The 19,850-nt window shown below is 47.7% G+C and overlaps 1 protein-coding gene across 1 annotated transcript in view; it reads left to right on the top strand.

Moving 5' to 3' along the window:
• MAP2K5 (mitogen-activated protein kinase kinase 5) overlaps window positions 1-16,335 on the top strand; it is a 140,893-nt gene extending 124,558 nt beyond the window's left edge. The window contains 1 exon segment of the mRNA XM_037394283.1: window positions 15,912-16,335. Within this exon segment, the coding sequence (XP_037250180.1) occupies window positions 15,912-16,016 (105 nt within the window). The 3' untranslated portion in view covers window positions 16,017-16,335.
• Window positions 16,336-19,850: the final 3,515 nt, after the last annotated feature.

The following is a 19,850-nucleotide window of genomic DNA, read 5'->3' as shown; positions in this document are numbered from 1 at the left end:
AATTGCTTCTGAATAAGCGGGGTATAAAGCAGGAGATACAGATACGGCTTCTTAGTGACCTGTGCACATTATGCCTCAAATCCCTTAATCAGATTTGTGCCGCTTGATTCTTGCATCCGCAGAAATTCAGCAGGAGGATCAGGGCCTAAAGTAGTAAAAAATCAATTAATACTACTTTCTAATTTGTGCGGTTGACAAAAACGCATATAAATAGGGGACATTTTTCTACTTAAGAGGGCTGCACTGAAAGATTTTTAATTGGATTTTCATTGTGATTGACAGCAGTTGATTATGACAGTAACTTTATTTGGCTGGACTGTTATAGCCCTCTTGTTCAGGGCTGCTTTTTTTTTTTTTTTTTTTTCCCCCATCAAAGCTCTTTTTTATCCGCAGAATCCCGGCGGAGCAGCCGTGCCTGTGAAAGAGCCTTTTAGCACCTTTGTTGCCGCCATCCCTGGTGATGATTGGGCCCAGCTGGTAGCAGATAGGAAAATGTGCCTCTCACAAAGAGGTTGCATCTCCCCTCTCCCTTGTTTCAATAATTTTAAGAGCCCCAGAAACCTGTTGAGGATTAGAAGTAGCTTTAGATGTGAAATGAGTGTTAAGTATTAGTAATCGGGAGATTAGGGCCCCGGGGACAATGGGAGATAAACAACTGCAATTAAGGCAAATCTGCCAGAGTAAACAAAATTTAGCAGAAACAGATGCCCTAACCATTTTGGGGGATTGATTGGAGGGCACCGAGGAATCGATTTTTGTCTTGTTTACACTTCCAAACCCCTGTGATAAACTGGGAGGCTAAATATTTCATACAGGCTGATTTTAGTTAATTTTTTTCCAGCTCCTCACAGTAGGCCTGCTCTCTTCTAACAGTGACCAGGCCCGAGTTTATTCAGCATTCACAGGGAGCAGCTAATTGTCTATGAAGGGCCCCTGTGTTTAAATGGGCTTGACAGGAATTTAAATTTTGTTTCAATCAACCTCTGTGCTCACAGCCTGCTCCAGTTTCTAATTTTTAAATTAAACATGATTTTTTTTTTTGTAATTTTTTTTTTTTGAAGCTGTGGCCTCTCCTCCAGAGCCGGCTGCTCGCGCTCCCACCCGAGGCAGCTGCCGCAGCACGGGAATGCGCAGGTTTATTAAGGCCGTAATAGCAAAAGCACGACGAGCTGCAGCCATGGAAAAGTTCATTGTCCCATAAATGTGCATCTGCCTGTTTGGTTTTAATGGGAGATGCTGGGGTAAGCGCTCGGCTGGTGTAAATCAGGATGGCTCAGCCAGCGACTGCCTGCGCGGCTGGGGAGAAACAGGGTTTCCACTGGGGAAAGGCTCCCGCTAGGGAACGGTGGCATTAAAATACAAGTCTGAGAATGGAAATGGTTTTCTTGGCCTTGGACATTTGTTCAGTGACCTTGTGAGAGATTCAAAGGAATTTATGTTTTTTTCTCCAAGCCAACTAGTGGTGATATATTTTGCGTTCTGTGTTTTCAGCAGGGCTCCGTGCATTTGTTTGGGCGTCATTTCATACCTGAACTTTCTCTGCTCTGGAGACGGGCTGATTTGCCAGTATATTCATGTTCAGTCCTCTAATACTTGCTTTATTTAGTCTCTTTACCAAACCTGGCAAAAATGAGGATGCTGTTTTGCACTGGATGCAGGCGATGTGTAGGCATGTAATGTGATATGATTGTACACTGTACTTTTAAAAACAACTTGTTCATTTGCAGAAACTTCATCACAGAAACGCTAGCGAAGTATGGGCTGTTTCATTCTCCCTTTTTGTTTCCAGCCAGATCATTTTCTGGGGTTTTTTGTTCATCGTTGTTATTAGAGTGTGTGTGTGTGCAGACGTGTGTATGCATGCAGCATTTTTTACTCCAAGGTTTGGTTGAAAAACATTTAGAAGATTGTTTCAGTTTACTCCAGTTTAGTGATTTCCTTTTTTTTTTTTTATCTTCCCTGCCATCCCCACCCCCCCCGCCCCCCCCCCCCCCCCCCCCCCACACACACAAACACCCCGCCCCCATCAGTAGAAACCAGTTTCTCCAAACTTGGAGAACACAACCAGGTTTTCCACCCTTCTTTGCCGGTGTAGGGGATCACTGAGCCCCTGTTTGAAGGAAATACTGTATCAGCTCTTAATGTCTGACTAGCTGTTTAGTGTCAGCAAGACTGTTCCCGTGCTTGCAGTGAGGCATGAGCTGAAGACGCTTCTGCAGGTGCATCTACATTACCATTAGAGTTCAGGTCAGGTGTGCCTTTTTGGTGTGAATGTCTTGCTCTCTCAGAGCTACCACTCTTTGATTCTCATCACAGTCAGGTCTTGAAGTTCATGAATTGAATCGATTTCAAATGAAACCAAACCAGAAGATGTGCTCCAGGCACACACCTAATGAGCTTCAGCTACTAATGGGTGCTGCATCCACAGACCAGACCCGAGCTGGTCAAAAGTAAAAACTCCTCCATCCCTGAAACACTGCACCAACCGTTTCACTCTGCAGATCTGCTTCTGTTGTCGACAGCTTGCTAATGTTGACATACTCTATCAGCCTTGGGCCACTATCTCTGTTCCTCTTCTACAGCTCTTCTTAACCTGAGCAGCACTTGCAAAAGCACGCTCCGATTATATTTCGGTTGCCTTAGTTTTTTTTAAGAGTCATCACAAAAAAGATACCTTTGCTGGGAGTTCGCTCGTTTTGTTAGCTAAGCACCAAGAGGCATGCCAAGCACAGTTATCGGTTTAACAGCAAATATCAAAAGCAAAACTGCTGTGGAAAGAATGATCTGCAGATGGGCAAATAGACTCCTCTGTGCCACAGCCAAAACCAAAACTCTAGTAAATTTAAGACTAGTATCTGCCACAGAAGGAGAGCAGGAAAAATCAGACCCATGCACACCCTGAGGTCCTGCAGTAGGAGGGGGCTGAGCTGTCTGAAGTCAAGTCCATGCTACAGAAGTCAAAGGAGATGCACTAGTTCCTGCTAATCTGACCTAAAAATAATTCCCTCTCGACCCTGAGCCTGGTGATGAGTTGGCAGCCTGGACACGTGAAGTACACAAGGGGTCTCTGAGGGCTGTTTTTAGGGCCACCAGCACATCATATGGCTATGGCCAATGTCCAAAGCTTCAGAATAAGGTTGAGGAAAGGATTTCCGTCATAATGGAAGGATCTGCGTTGCTGTTTGAAAATGGAAATTCAGGTCTGATGTGTGGACAAGTTCCTCTTCAGGTTAGGGTTTTCAGGCTTAGGTTGTACTGTTCTTCCTCTTGGTCCATCCGTTATGCTTGGGGACCGCTGTTATTTAAAGACAGATTCTGTAAATTGCAGCAGAATTTTGGTGCCTCAACAAAACTACTAAACCAGCCAAATATCACTTGCAATTAAAGTGCTTTGGTAAAAGTTAATCTACAAATAGAAAAATAATGCAGGGGGGAATGCAACACAAAAGGAATCCTTCTCAAAAAAAAAAAAAGATAAACAAGTACAGCTTCAAGAGTTCACCGCTTACTAGTGTTATCCATTTATCTTTGTTTGATACATTTTGTATCATCTTTTCACTGTCTTAAATATCATCAGAGGGATAAAATCATTAGTGTGCTAATCTAGATAGCCATAGTTCTAACACTGACCTAGGCTAATCTGCCTTTGCAATTTCAAGAACTACGTTTGACTCCTCTGAAAGTAACCTTAAATTGTAGTCTTGTAAGAATTCCAGAGCTGTATCCTTCACTCCTTCTCCTAATGAGGTTATGACCAAATGCTCATTATAATTGCTTTAGACTCCTTTTAATTTTCAAGCTTATTAATCATAAGAAGAGTTATTTAAAATTGCATAAATTAATCTTAGATTAAAAGCCCATCAAAGCCTCGAAACAATTAAGAATAAGTAGGATTTCCCTGGGGCAGCAAGTTTTATTTTAATAGTGTAGTCAGGTGGATATCAGAACATTGAAGTATGGTAGTGATTAATGTATGCAAAATTTAAATGAGAGTTTTTAAATGGCAAATCTAAATCACATATTGACCTAACTGTAGGCTTTAACTGCATTGTCTGTCATATATTTAAACTGTTTAGTAATCAACATTTTAATTACAGTGTATGTTAGGGAGGCCTTGCAACAAACAAAACTCACCACTTCCCGACACTCTGCGTGGAACTGTTTAGCAGGCTGGGGCTGTGCTGCTAGCTGCGCAGAATAAGGAATGAGGAAAGAGAGCAGAAACTTCAAGGAGACTAATTATACTTGATTTTGCTTATGGATGTGTTCTTGTCCCCGCTTCTTCTCCACCCAGAAAACACCACCAATCGATCCGGCTTTCATTCCCTCTTTGCTACCCTCACTGTTCTCTAGACAAATCGGTCCTTTTCTGCTCCCCGAGCTGGCAGAAGCTACAGGTGATGCCCTCATGAGGGTGGGAAATTCTGTGAAAATGTGACCTTGTGGGTCCTTCTGACTCTAGGAGTCCCTGTGCCACTCGCAGCTTTGCGGGCTCCTGCAGACCTACTGAAGCCCTGTTTCTTTGGCCCCTGCTATGGGTGATTTCACTCTAGCAGCCAGCTGAGAACAGGCTGTCAGGGATGCTGAATTCCTTACCAAGCACAGCGAGCAGCAGTCCTTGCCCTGAATAGTCTCTGTTCTGAGGACAGGAACTGGGAGAGAGAACTGGGCCAGTAAACACTTGGTCCCAGATCAAACACAGCCATGCAAGCACATAAGAAAAGCTGGTACTTTATGTTTAAACATGCTCTGATTTGACATACACCGTCCTGTCGCTGCAGGTGCCACCGCATGGAGGAGACGACGAGGCTTCGTTTCTGGAGGAGAGTGTCTCTCAAAGCAAGGGTTGACCTTGCCGCAGCTCTGGGACACTGGGGCCATGCTTGCTAGACATGCATGCTCAGCCTCCCAGTCGCTGCTGTTTCAAGCACTTCAGGCACTCGCCCTTTTCTTTAAAGGGTTACCTCCCATGGTCAAAATGCATCCTAAAATTGCAAAAGTAAAACAAGAGATGCAACAGCCACGTAAATAGCATCTTGCAGGGTCTTTTTGCCCATGCGTATGTTCTCTGTCTCCATCTGTCAATGCGAGCATTTGAAGCCTTCAAATTTTTTACCCCTCTCAAGCCTTAGAAGAGAGCGATGGAGGGAAGCCTGCTGCATGGAGCAGCCCCTGAGGAGGACTCTGACACCTTCTGTGCCTGTGAATTAACAATGTTTTGGGAGTCGGCAATGGAGTATTGGCCTGAGGATTCCTCGCTGCTATTCCTGGCTGTGGGAGCAGAAATGGGCCTTGTGGATAGCTAGCACAGATAATTAGAACAGCATTTAGTTTGGCTTGTCCTTGGAGGCAGGAGCTCTAGATGTAAAATCCTCCGCTACAGGAGGCAGTGGTGGAGTGATGAAATCTTACACGTGTTGAGGTCACTAGAGGGGGACACAGGCTCAGGCCAGGGCAATTTGGGTTACTCAGCACTTTGTGTTTTCAGGCATCCTGGGAAGATAGCACAGCTCCAGAGCTGAGATCTGTACTTGTCCTTTTGGAGGTCCAACTTGTGTTCCCATTAAACACGTGAATGGGCAAGAATTTCCCCTCGAGTATGTGCCCTCAGTTAATTACAAGAGCTGTAAATAGCATAGACGCATCAGTAGCAATGGGAGAACTAGCTGGGATAACTGCGGTGCACTGTTTTACAGCCAAGTTCTTATTTTCCAGAATTGCAGGGCTTGCGCTCCCTCAGCCAGCTAGGGATGAGTTGTGAGCCAGGCTTTTCTGATTTAACATTTGCATGGTGGCCATCTGATCAAGCTTGCCTTCGAACAAAGAGAGCCCTTGCATTGGAGGAAGGCATGGGACATCCCAGCTGATTCAGGAGCGTAAGTGTCATGATTTGGTCACGTTTTACGCTGACTTACTGCAGACACAGGCTGGAGTTCTGCCAGGTGGCTCTCAGATGTGATGGGGTGGGGTGGAAGTGGGTGCAGATGCAAACAAGCAGGTGGCAGGTGTCCTTCGGGCAGCGATGGAGCTGTGCAGAGCTGGGTCAGAGGATGCTCTTCCTAGGTCTCAACTCCTGCTGCCAGGAAAGCCTTACCAGTGTTGTCAGGGATTAGGGAATGGCAGGGAAGGGGAGCAGGTTTCCAGTTTTCATTTTATTCTTAAAAGGTGCCCCAGTGCTCAGAGGTGCCATGCTTTGTGCAGGCAGAGCTCTGTGCTGATGCATCTGATGCACCACGGAGACATTCGGTGCTGCAAAGCAGTGACGTGCTGTTTCTAATATTGCCTAATAAACTGCTGCATTGTCTTTTCCCTCCCCCCTTTAAAAAATGGCATCAAAATTGCATGTTAAGCAGAGAGTGAGCTTCCTTTAAAGCAGCCTGTAGCCATCAGTAATATTTATTTTCTCTGTTTGTTTTAAGCCTGTGAAGACTGTGGTTTCCTCCATAGTGTCCTGATGGAGCCCTGACCAGCAAGCGTGCAATGCCCCTAGCCCTAATGTGCCATTAATGATAGGTTAATGTACAGTATAATGTTTTTTGGACTATGGGTTCATTACACTTCTGAGTGCAAGGTCCTTCTGCAGAGCACCCAAGGTCCCATTGCATTATATCATGCAATAAAAATACCCTTTTCATATCACACGCTAATAAACTGTATTTGAAATGCTGTCTAAGGGCACTGCCATTGTCTTGATAGTCTGTGCCTGCAACAGTTGGGATCTTTTTATTATGGTTTTTGTTATGCTGAATTCAGATTTTGAAATGAAATGCATAATTTGTCTGTGTTTCTTTGTAATAAATGGAGCAGTCCTCTAACTGCACAGTCTGGGAGGATTCCTGTGAACGAGAACATTAAAAGGATGGCACTGTTGCAACCAGCAGCAACACTGCTTATTTCCTAACATACCTTCCGTAAGCATGAGTTCTCTTGTTGTAATTTCTAATTTGCCAGGTGGTGTGGTTACGTTAGGGTGTCATGTAGTTGTTAACATAAGACCTCGGTCCCTCTAATGGTGTCCCTCCTTCCTCCTCTGTATTCATAGGGTTTACATTAATGCCTGTCTCTGCAGCTCGCTCCTGGCTGCTGGGAAGACAGGCTTTCAGGATGTCGACAGGCAGCCCCCAAGTGTTTGCAGCTGCAGCCATAGCCTGTGCTGGCTCTGCCGGTTCTCCTGCCCGTGGCATCGAGCAGCGGAGGTGCTCCCTCGGACCACGTGAGCAGCGTGGCACGGGGCACCTCGATGGCACAGCTGGTGCTGGCCTTGGCTGTGCTGGACTGAAAGTCAAGTCTCAGCTCTCCTTGCCGTGGAGGAGAAATGAGGGAGGAAGGACAGCACCCCAGGAACTCAGCACTGCTTTTGCTGCCACCAGAGCAGTAGGAGATGCTGTGATGCCATGCGGGTGCCTGGCTGTGAGCCTGGCAGTAAGCGCAGCCCCTCCAGCCTGGCTGCAGCATGGGCAGGAAAGCCACGGCACTGCTCATCTCCCTGTGCAATCTGCTGTTCAGGCCACAGTTACCCCTTAGGTTAAGGGGATGCAGGATGATATACCCAGGTTCCTCCCCTTAACCTTCACATCCTCCTGCAGTGAGCAAGCAGTGACCCTGGCATATCCTGCGGGAGAGCTCAGAGCAGGGCGTGCTGCCTTCCCCAACTAACCTCTCACTGCCCTGTGTCAAAAATGTAAGGAGGAGATGGTGTGGGTTAGAACTGGATGCACTGTCAAAAAATTCGGACCATTTGGGATTAAGGTTCCTGTCCATGCCCTCCCCGTTTCCCTCATGTTCTCTGCCCCAGGAAACACCACCCTATTATTTTTGCAGAATTACAAGGAAATTGGTGACTGACCAGTATTTCACATTGGGAATGTACTTTGTGGCCATCCTGGCTAAGGTTGGTAGCTGCCTATTTCACGAACCCTTTAAACCAGTCTCACAATAAATGCCTGCTTGTTTTGTGCCTGGAAGGTCCTGTGAAAATCACAGCAGCATTGCTTAAGGCATGTTTTTTATTGTCTGCCTGTCCTTTGGCAGTGTTCAGGAGCCTCAGCACTGGGGCTAAACCTCCTTGGTGCTATCCAAACACAAGTGTTCTGTAGTCAGTGGCAGAGGAACTCATTTACAGGAGAGACTCTTGTGAAGCTTTGATCTTCCCTGTACTGGTGTGTATGAGAGGCAGTGTAAACTGATACGTTTGCATTAGACTAAATAGCTCAAAGGATTCAGGTAGCCCAGGTTTGGGGCTGTGGGTGGTGCACAGGCTTTGTATTAGGGCTTGTCCCAGGGGAACTTTCATCTTCCCTGGACAGTTCATCCTCGCTCCTACCAGCAGTGCTGGCGAGCAGGTCTGGAGCAGAGCTGCATGTGGGCATTTGGTGCTGGAAAAGGCCCATGGGTCTGCAGTCCTACTGAGAATGTGATGTAAAGGTTGTTGCAGTGAGCTCTGGGTGAGTTATTACCAGAAACAAAGATTTCTCAGGCCGAAGGAGGAGGCCGTGAAAGCAAATTGCTGAATTTTAAGGGTAGGTAAAATTATGGAACTTTTACCCTTGAATAATGGCAATTTAATTGACTGGGCTAAATGATTGATGGTTTGTGAGCAATGAGTTTGAATTACCAGGGCTGTGTGTTCAGGGGGGGCACTGCCCTTTTAATTTCATGTCAGATATTTAAATCATTTACATCACCCTCTGCGAGGTGCTCCCCTTTGAAAGAGTTAACCTGTCTGGTGGGACACTGCAACTTGAGAAATGTACCCTTTATCAAGAGAACGAGATGAGACAAGTTCATTTAAAAAGCCTGGTTTGTCATTGTTTATCTAATTTTCGGAGTTGACACAGAAAATTAGGCTGGCTGACACTCACTCTGGAGCTATCCCTGGCCCTGTCCTGCCTGACCTTTTCGACTCCGAGCTGCTGTGTGCTCCCAGCAGCCACTTCCCCCTGGAAATCACTGTGCAGCCGTGCATCCTACCGAGCCAAAGCCCTGGCCAGGGTGAGGCAAGCCAGTACGGGGAAGCTGTTCAGTGGTGGCTTTTCAACCTGTTTTCTGCTGCTTGGGTCTGCTGATACTGATTGCCAGCTATTTTTAAGGCTGAGTATTTAAGAGTTGTCAGGGAGGTGGTTACCTGCTTTGTAATGTACGTGCGTAGAAGTCTGAGCAAATGTGAAATGGGTGGGGATGGGATCAGCTTTGTCATGGAGACATCCCGCGATATCTGCGGGCTGCTCTCATGAGCATCTCTTTCCCTAGGATCATGCTTCTCTCCATGATGGTGCCTGTCAGTGTCGCAATGAGCTCTTGCACGTTACTGAGACTGAGATGTTGGCTGAACCATCACTGGTAGGGCATGGACAGTCTCCATTGCAGTAATTTTGCTGAGGAAGGTTTAACATCAATCTCTTACTTGCCAATTCACAGTGGATGTAAGTGCCAGTGTAAAAGAGCTGTGCTCTCTGCTGTTAGCGTGCCGGAGAGCCGGGTGCAGCTCAGCACCCCGACTCCGCTGCTGCGCAGGGGGATGTGAGTGCAGGACTGATCTGTGCTGGAAGCCAGCCAACTTCCCACATCAAAAAAAGGTGGATGGATGCTGCAAAAAAAGGTATGCACACCCCACCAAGCAGAATGTAACCCCACCAGGGTGGCGAGAAACTGGCCACTGCAACAGAAAACGCATTTCAAGCTACTGCACATTTAACTTTCTTCAGTGTTACCTTGCAAAGCAAAATAAACTTATAGGGGAATATTGAAGTACAGCAGGTTGCTTGTGTTTGGTTTAGAACATACTGCTCAATGTTGAAGCCAGAGCTGGGACTGTTATTTGTGGCTGAGACACTCAGTGACCAGAGCTTATTAATAGTGTCCAAGCTGTTGTGACTTTCATATTTTTTTTATTTCTTGAGGTGGCAGTTTATCCCAGCGCCATCCTGCAGCCTGGGCATGCACTAGACCTGGACTTGGTGCAGCTGCATTTCTCCTTCAGCAGTTTTGATTTTTACCTGGGTTTTTTTCCCTTGTTCCTTCCTTCGCTCCCTGTCTAATCTCTCTGCCCCTTCTCTCCACTCTCCCCTCCAAAGATACCTCCAGTGTAAGGTGCTGGTTTCAGAGGTGTGAATGTTTTGGACTGTCGGAGTTAATATTTGCAGTACTCTGGATGCCTGGAAAGGGGGGAATGGGGGACTAGATGCTGAATAGTGGCAAAATGCAGAGAAGTTGAAGGGTACCTTTACAAAGAAGCTGCTAAGAGCAGAAGAGACTGCTGCTGGTGCAGCCACGGTAGCTGGAGACTTTGGAGGGAATCTTATGTTTTTCCCTGAGGCATTTCTAGATGGTAAGCCAACCGCAAGTCCCTTTTACGTAGTCTGTACTGCGTTATCACTTCAGGTGTTGCTGTAAACAGAGGCCAAGGGCAAGTTTGATGGACTTTGTTGTGTTCTCCACAATTCTGTATTTGCTCTTTGATAGATGTTTTTATTGGAGTTGCAGACATGAGTGCAGCAGGCAAGATGCTGCTAAGTGAGATGTGGTCTAGCAAGGTCAGGTATTAGAAGCAGCAAAGTGGTTTTGCTGTAGACTTCAGCACAGGCTGTCTGTGGACTTTATACATCCTTGGGCCACTTGTGACCTCCTTGCTTTCCGTGCCTGACCTGAACATGCCACAAGCTGTCCACCAAGGTTTGCAAAGATGGATCCCACTTGACACTGTAGTCTTAGCTTTGGTGGAAATCTCTGTTGTTCTATTCCCAGTTTAAAAACAATCAAACAAAAATCCAAACAAAGGAAAAGAGCCAACCACCAGATTCTGAAAAACAGCTTCTAGTAAAACCATCCCTTCAGCCGGAGAAAAATCCTCACTAGAGCAGTATAGTCTAAAAACACAGGAAATGTAAAGTGTAGTTTCAAGTTAAACTTATTCCTAGGGAGAAAAGTGAGTGTGTAAAACCCCAGGCTTCAGTGGAATAACCTCACAAAACAAAGCAAATAGGGTGAACAGCATGGCTAGCTGATGTTTTCAACCTTGCATAGCCTGCAGTTTCCCTTTGCATGTTGTGAGTAGCTTAAATGCAAGGATGTATTGGGTGTGAGATGTCTTCCTCAGCGGGGAGTCTCTCTGTCGTAAAGGAGATTCATGGAAGAAGCGGACTGGCTTTAATAGCTGTTTTTTAATTGCCCCAATGCATCTGCTCTTCCTTGTCTGTGGGCTCTTGATTGTTTTTCCCTAGTTCTCACTAGTGTCCTTGACTGTTGTTTTGTTTAAGAGGCAAAACAGCTACTTCTAGGCTATCTTGCTTATAATAAGCATTTACCTTACTCTTGCACCTTTTGCACCCAAAAATACCAAAGTGCTGGGCAAAATGCGCTTGCAGTGGTTCTCGCAGCACTCTTGTGAGAAAGCAGAATCTTTTATTCCCTTTTTAACCGTGAGGCTGAGGGAAATTAAGAAGCTTTGTGAAGGTCATGCTAGAAAGTATGCAGCAGCTTGGGAGTAAACACCAGGACTCCTGTCTCTGGGTTCCTGATCATGCCCTCTCCTGAATTGTTTTCACAGGTAGGAACCAAGTAAAACCAGGAATATTTCAGATTGCATTTGTTTAGTAAAACAGTGAAACCCAAACGTGAGGGATGTCTGGAGTAGGAGGTTTAAAAACAAGAAGGTGCCGTCTTTCTTTAGTGTTGTTCCTGATGTTAGACATTCAAGACCAAAGCTAAAGATTTTTAGTAGCCAGGTGTTGGAAGGAAAAAGACGTCCATATGCTCAGTGCCGCAAGCATCTGTGTACTTAAATGCATCATTTTAAGATCATCCATCTTCTTTTGGTAGCATTGAACTGTCTGCTGCCATCCTCAAAGCTCTCAAATGGACTCTGGTATCTCTGGATATATTGTTCTTCCTTGGTGGACCATTTTCCAAGCAATGACTGAGTGTGAGCACCCGCACATCTGCCTGGATGGGAAATTCAGAGCTCTCTGACAAATTTAAAGTGGCTGTCTGCAGCTAAGAATGTCTGAAAGGAAGCAATTTGCTTCAAAAAATTGAATATTGGGGGAAAACATCTATTTTTTTAGCAGTTACAAAGAGCAAATTCAGGAAGGTTGATTACAATGGCGGGTACCAGCTGCCCACAATTTCAAAGGCCTGGAGGTAAAACGAAGGGCTTGCAGCTCAAGCCTGGTGGGAAGCACTAGCAAAACTGAGAAGGGGAAAGCAACTTCTTTGAACGGGCTTTGTTTTGGAAACCTGTAATCACACGAGCGTCGTGCTGCGCCCTCCAGTTTGCAGGAGTCGGGTGATCTTGTGTCTGCAGACTTCGGTGTCTCAGTGGTTGTTCTGTGGAATGTGCACATCCGTGCATTTGGATGCAGGAAAAACTCATGAGCTTTCTTCAGACTGCAACGGTGCCGTTTCTGTCATAGCTTCACCCTAGTCACTGTGGTGTCTTTCAGATTCTGTAGACTTTGGCATGGGTTTTTTTTCCCCCCTGTTTCAAATCTGAGTTATTAGACTGAGCAGGCCGAAGCTTTCCCTGGGGGAAAAAGCAGGGCAGCCATGGGGTGAGAGCCTGCAGCACGAATGAAAGGCATTCCCAAAGGCTCTGTATGGTTTGTGCCCAGTAAATAAAGAAATCCAAGAAGGAATGGAGGCCACCAGCCTGACCTGTTTGTGCTGATACTAGAGAGGAAACCCGTGAGTGCAGCTTCTCCCTATCCGGGCTGAAATACCGACTGTTGCTGCGACAGACATCGCAGGGCAATGGCATCTTGCACGCCTGGTACCAGCACGTGCTCTGCCTGTCGTGCAGTTCTTGCACTTCCAGATCGTTACAGTCCTCTGCATCATGGGTTTTGCTCTCATGGTTACGCCATCAGCGGCTGAAATTATTCACATACTCACTGATGATCAGCAGTTTGTTGGGAGGTGACGGGGGTATAGTTGTTGTGAGTTATCTTCTCTCCTCCGAAGTCTGGCCATGCTTGTAATGTGGTTCCCAGCATAAACCTGGGCAGTCTTTTACACTCTGATGAATGGACGGGGAAAAGTTTCATTTAAATAGTTCCAGAGTGAAATCTGTTTCATAGCTGAGAGATTAAGCCACTAAATGTCTTGACTGGTGCAGCTGTGTCTCCTGCCACCTCCCACGGCATTAGCTTACAGGCAAACTTGCTTTTCCTTTTTCCCCACCTCTGGTGTCTCTCCCTCACCTTTTTTTACCCATATCCTTTCCTCATAATATACCTCTTGTCTCCAGTCTGTGTGCTGTACCACCTCAGATCTCACTAGTTTAATTGTGGGAATTAGTCCTTCCAGCGGAATGGAAACGAGAACCGACTCCCAGGATCTGTCAATGAGTTCATGTTTGCGTGTTTATTAGCTTTGTCTTGCCTCTTACTGTGGTGTTCCTCCATCTACATGGAGAAGGAGCCACATTGGCACATTTTCCCACTGATCAGGGATTGCAATGTGAGAAGAAACAAAGGCCAAGTCACATGCCATCTCTGTGGGCAGCAGGGACCTCTAGCTGCCCGTCCGGGGACCCTGCTGGCATGGAGATTGTGACGTGTTGGTTTTCTTCTCGGAGCTTCAAACACAAGGTGGCAGAGCTCATGGGCACCTCTGCTAATCCAGGCAGCAGAGCAGCAGCATCTTTCCTGCCTCTGGGCCAGGACCCTTTTCAACTGAGGTCTTGGGTGCCAGGAAGCTGCTGAGATGGAGGAAAGATTTGGGCTGAGCTCTGCTCCCTGGGTGGAGGCTCAGGTCACGATGACTCGTGCGTTGCCCCTTCCCTTCCTTGCATTGCCCCTGCCCTGCGCTGCCTTTCCCAAAAGCCTGTTAGAGGTGCAGCCAGTGTCCCACAGATGCACGCACGGAGCGTGAAAGCTGCTGTTGTACCAAGTCCTGGGGTCATGGCAGGTGGGGGGGCCCGTGATGCAAAGAAGCTGAGGCTTTGGCTGTTCAGCAGCTTTCAGGGCACCAAAAGCCAGTGCAGTGAGATAAAAGATTTCTTCTCCTGGTGGACCTCTTGCTCAACTAAGTTGCTCCACCAGAGTATTCCTTCTGTCCTTCCTCAACAAGGTTAACTGGGAAAGCAACTGAGCTGGTCCCAGTAAGGTCTGAAGAAGGTCTGCACATCTCAGACCTTTCTCTGAAAAGTTCTAGCTGAGATTTCCAGCCATCCCAAAGAGTAGAAGCAACAGCATCTCACGCTTCCTCCATAATTCTCATAGATAATGGCATATTTTATTCCTGTGGCTCCTGCGTTTGCTGGCCCTGGCCTGCAGAGTGTTTTATTGCTTGGAGCTGATGCCTTGAGGATTTATTGTGCTCTATTTAGCCCAGTGCTGCTTCATTGCTCTGCTCGGTGCCATCCTAACCCAGCCGACCACCGGGCTTTCCAGGCCCCACGTCAGACCCGTGCTCGCTCTCCCTGCGCCGATTGCTGTCGTTCACCGCTGCGGCTGGCGTCGGGCTGCGCGCGCCGGTAATTCCCACATGTACGTCACCCTCCCCAAAGGCTCCCTGGCACATCTACTCTGATTACTTTCAGGCGTTGTTTGCAAGAGCTATGAAGTTTAGTGTTGCAAAAACTGAGCTGCTTTTGAGTGATTTGGAGTAGAGGTTTTCATCATCTGTGATGGTTTCTCCTGGCGATTGCTTTCTTTCAGTCATTTATGTAATTGCGGTACTTGGTTTCCTGTGGATTTTTATACTTCATTTGAGATTCATCTGAAGATGGCATGTTCCCATCTCTAGGAATGTGGCCAGATTGAGACATGAGCTGCCTAAACTGGCTGCTGAAATTGCAGGCCATATTTTTGTTTCATCCTGAGATGCTGTTCTGATTTTCTGAGGTGTCTAAGACACAGTCTTCCGGTGCCTGCAGTAGCCGTATCATTCATGGCCGAGTATTTTATAGTTATCCCTCTTTCCATCATACTTAATTCCCACAGTAGCTTCTCATGATAACCTGTTACACTTGGGTGATATTTTCATTTCTATATCAACTGATCACTCCAAATGACACGTACTAGCACGTATGTGCGTGAACAAATCCCTCTTCTTAGGGAGGCTGCAAGTGCTGCAGAGCCTGGCGCCTGGTCCTGCTGCATCTGCAGGCATGGAGCTCAATGGCCAAGTAACAACAGGAATTTCACACTTGCAGGGATATTGGGGGGGTTTCCAAGGTAATTTGTAGAACCGTACATTTAAAGGATGCCTGTACACAGGGTAAGGCGTAAGGTTTGCACTGATAGAAGTCAAGGACACAGATGTAAGTGAGTGGTGGCATTCGTGCAGCCACGTGTTTCGTTCAGTCTCTGCCCCGCAAATGCTGTAGTTCACGTTGCAAACACAGACTGCCCTTAGCTTTCCTTTAGACAAAGGGGAGTGTTATGTCAAAGAGGTGCACAAGGGGGCTATTCAGGAGAGAAACTTTAAAATTAAGAGATCACAGAAAATTAAGAGGTCACTGACCTTTACAAGCAGACTAGCAGATTAGTGTTATTGTCAGGATATCTTTTTTTACCAAAATGTCATTTAGAAGTTCGACAGCCTGGCAGGCCGTCCTAGAAAGGAGCTGGTTCACAACAGAATGAGTTAATTGAACATTAAAAAAAAAAATTAAAAATCAGCGTTTTCAAGGAGTGCTAGGCTAAGGCCTCAGTAAAGAGTCCGAGTTCCCCCAGCCCTCCCTTCTCTGTATGAACAGTGTATGTGGATAATATGGATCCAAGAGGAAGGTCACTGGCTTGAATCACTGGTTTATTGCATTTTTATGACTGTAACCACAGAATGTTCCAGTGTATTTAAAAAAAAAAAAATTAAAAAAAAAAACCCAAACAAATCAAAAAATACTTTTTCGGGTTTTCGCAGGAAGGGTTGTGTTTACCTTGGCTAACTCTGCCTATCCCACGTTCCAGGGCCACCCATTCATCGTGCAGTACAACGATGGGAATGCAGAAGTTGTGTCCATGTGGGTGTGCAGGATGCTTGAGGAGCGGCGATCGACCCAGGGACCACAGTGAGCTGGGCTGGCTCACAGTGCAAGACAGCAGCCCATCCTGAACTAGCAGCACCAGCCCTGCGCTTCGGACTCTCAGTCTATCTGGATCACGTTTCACTTAAAATATTTTCTAGAAGCATCAACAGAATCTTTCAGGATATTTGTTGCTGCCTTTCCTTCACCACCACATTAAGGAATTTTCTTCCCACATTTCTTCTGTTGCTGAGCAATTTAATGTCCTCAGATTATCTTCAGTTAAACTGTACACAGCCTTAAAGCAAGTATTTTATATCTATATTTTTTGTTATTGAATGTATTGTACATTTCCTGGCTCCAGAGTATTTTTTAACTGTTAAGTCTTTTCCTGTTGTACAAATGACACGCTGAGTGTTCAGAGGATTTCGTAAGGGGTTGTTGGCTGTCTTTGAGTGCAGGCATCCACAAAATGCTGGGTTTAAATGTAAAACAAAAGCAAACAAACTAAAAAAGAAGTATCTGGACTTGGTTATCCTGCAAGGAGGCAAGGGATTGCTCTTCCAGAGTAAAAGGAAGTCAGGTAGATAGATCAGCATCGTACTATCGAGTGACCGGCGGTGCCTCTCTCTGCTCCCAGCGCCTGCTGCTGTGGCTGGGGTTTGCTGGGAGAGCCGAGCAGGGAAGACAACACAGTGCGCCGGTGTGTGCAGAAAGCATCCGTGCACAGGCACTGCAGGCTGATCTGTAAATGCAGAAAGGTTTTGCCGAAGTGGAAAGAGGTGAGTTGAAAGAGGACAGCACTCTCCTGAACAGAGAGTGGGGTTGTAGCTGGGTGAGCACCAGCCCCAGAGCCACGCAGGGCCCAGGTGGGCCGTTGGCTGCAAAGGGAGAGCAGCCCCGGGCACGGGGAGTGTGCGGCCAGCAGCAGCACGAGGGGTGTGAGGTTCTGCCCGTGCCGCACGAGGAGCCTGAGGGTGAGCACGGGCTCGTGCAGCACCCCATGAGCTTGGGGACGGGAACGAGCCTGCACAGGGGGCCCCGGGCTGTGCTGTGCCAGAGAACAGGCTGCGGGGTTTTGCTTATTACCACAGCAGTTCGTGGCTTGCTTGGAAGCATCTTGCCTTTCTCAGCTCTCCCTTGATCGCTTATTTTCTTATATTGGAGTCACTGCACGATGGGTGCAGCTGGGTCAAGCAGAGGCTCCCAGGTTTGCTGTTACTGTAAAGAAAAGAACAATTGCAATGTCTCTGCAGCCTGTTTCTTGCTCCTGCAATTTCTGTGTATGTTTCCGCAACAGGCTGACACAGATTTAGTAAGTCCTTGTGTTAAGACACTTACTAAAAAAAGCGGGGAAGAGAGGAGGACCATGAAAGGCGGGTTTGGTTTGTGTGACTTGGGTCGGTGAGGAGGTTGGGGCTTTTGTTTGCTTGTCTTTGCATTAGAAATAAACTTTTGCTAAAAAAAAAAAAAAAAAAAAAAAAAGCTCAGGTAGTGTATTATATACCAGCAGCTTAAAAAAAAAAAAAAAAGTGAAAAATTTCTCCTGAACTACTGCAAATCCTAAATGTTAGTGTGGAAGCAGCCTGGAAAAGACTGTTTCCTTCCTTGGAGGGATCGTTTGTCTTCTTTTGAAGTATAGAGGTTGCAGGCATGAACTTATAGACTAAAGTTTGTCTTAATTGCTCTGATGTCACAACCTCCCTGGCAGATAACAGTACAATGAATGAGTCAACAGCCCCCATACCTCCAGGTCCTTTTTCTAAAGTGAGACAAATTTCTTCCCTGTGAGCCAACCAGACTACAGGCAGCTCTTCCATTTATTTATCTCTAACAGTTTGCATTAGCTTTCTCTGGATAAAAACTCTCTCTTCCTAATGCAGTTTAAAAGTTGGTAAAACCAAGGCTTTTCCTCTCGCTTTCCCTGGCAGGGAGGTCGGGAGGGGAAGACGTCACCCTGAAAATCTGTGCAGGATGCCAGCTGATGGAAACGTGAAAAATCTCCTGGCTAACGGGCTGACAGTGTTATAATTCACTGGCATACGTATTAACCTTGCCGTCTTCATCAGTATACTTAATCAATCCAGCAATCACAGAGCAGGTTTGGGGCCTCTCTCATCTTTCCTTCCCCAAGTCCTTGAATTTGATGCAGCTGGGGGGCGGGAGGAGGACAAGCAGCCGGGGCTCTGCTCGGCAGCACCGTTCCTGTGTCGCTGCCAGCGGTGGGTTAACGCCGTCTGGGGGGATTCGGGCTGGATGAGAGAGCGGAGCTGGGAAAACCCAGCTCCTCCTCAGCACGGCCAGCTTTGGTGGTGTCACTCCTGGTGTTGAGCAGCAGCAAGGTCAGGCCTCCCTGAAGTGCCACCTCCTGCCTCAGATACGGTGTCCCTGGGTGGTGGGTCCCCGTGGGAGGTCTGGACCCCACAGCCCAGTCTGTGTTGCTGCACAGGGGCTACTGGGATTGTGTGTGTGTCCCCCCAGCACAGCACCTCGCTCTCCCCTTCCAACCCACGTCCTGGCCCAGCTTTGCACGCGTGTGTGCAAACCCCTGGTGCCTGCAGAGCCCAGTTCAGCTCAATTCTTGCCACCACCCATCCGCACCAAGGGGCACAAGTAAGGGGAAGGCAGGAGGGCAGTAAAACTGGGCAGGATCTGGGCAGGTGTGGCTGCGCCGGGTGCCCCCACCCATGCCGAGCAGCTCCCCAGCACGCCTGCACCCGGCCCGGGCTCCTCTCCCTGCAGCAGCTGGGTGCCAACCCTGCGTCTGTGCCGTGTGGGGCAGCGGGAGCTGGGGTGAGCCTGGAGTGGGGCACGCTGGTGCAGCGTAGGGTCCCCCCCAGACCCAGCTGAAGGGGTCCCCTGGGGTGCAGCACTGTGAGCAGCACAACGGAGCGGGGCTGCCGTGCTGCATGCAGGCTAAGGAAATCCTGCCTCGGCGCCGGGGCTGTGTGCGTGCAAAGGTGACTTTGAGATGGCCAGGACATGTGAAACGTGCCCCAGGCTCTGCCACCAGCCTTGCATGTAAGTAACGTCATCCTGGCCCCGAAACCCGCTCCAGGGATGGGGAATGAGCCGGCAGGGAGATGTTCCTGGCTGCCAGACAGGGCTGGAAGGGCCGGGTGCTGCGGGGGGGCTCAGCAGTGCTGCTCTGCAGGCAGGCAGGAGCTGCGCTGGAGCCGGGGCTGCCTGGGGGTGTCGTCCCTCTCCTTCCTGCTGCAACTTTTGGAGTCTGAATCCAAGGCATTCCTTGGCTGACAAGCTTGCAGAAAATGCAGCGATATTGTACCCTACAGCTGAGTCCTGTGCATAGCAAATGTATTAATTCAGCAGCGGATGCTATAGATGCACTGAGTGACCCGCCCCATCCCACCTAGTCCCACCTCTCCTCCCACCAGCTCATTTAGGGACCACCAGCAGCCCCACACAAGTCCCGTGTCTCTGTCGCCGCTCCATGTAACCTCAGCTATAGTGGTACCGATAGACCCAGTCTCCTATGGGAGCACGTATGCAGGAGCTCACAGGCTCTGGGAAAAACTGGGTATGTCCCATCTGTGCCAAAACTTCCAGTGTTTTCCACTTTTCCCTGCCCGTGGTCCTTACCAGGTGAAGCTCACCCTGTGAGATGAGCCTGCGGTAGTTAATAGTTCCGTGCTCTTAAATGCAGCACAGAATTAGAAAATATTTTGTTGCAGCCCATGGCCAAACACATCCTGCTGTCAGCTTTCCAAAGGCAAAGTGTCAGTCTTTGTTTTCCAAGTAACAGCCTGAAAAGCTCTGTGTGTGCGTGTGTGTGTGTGTATCTGGCAAAGAAACCAGAAACATTTTTTTTTGTGGTGGTGGCATTGTGGTGGGCTGCAGCTCTGAAGGCTGCGAGGGGTCCCCG

Source organism: Falco rusticolus, chromosome 7 (genome assembly GCF_015220075.1).
Source record: "Falco rusticolus isolate bFalRus1 chromosome 7, bFalRus1.pri, whole genome shotgun sequence".
NCBI lineage: Eukaryota > Metazoa > Chordata > Aves > Falconiformes > Falconidae > Falco > Falco rusticolus.
The sequence above is the reverse complement of the archived record's forward strand: the minus strand, read 5'-3'. Positions and strand labels throughout refer to the sequence as shown.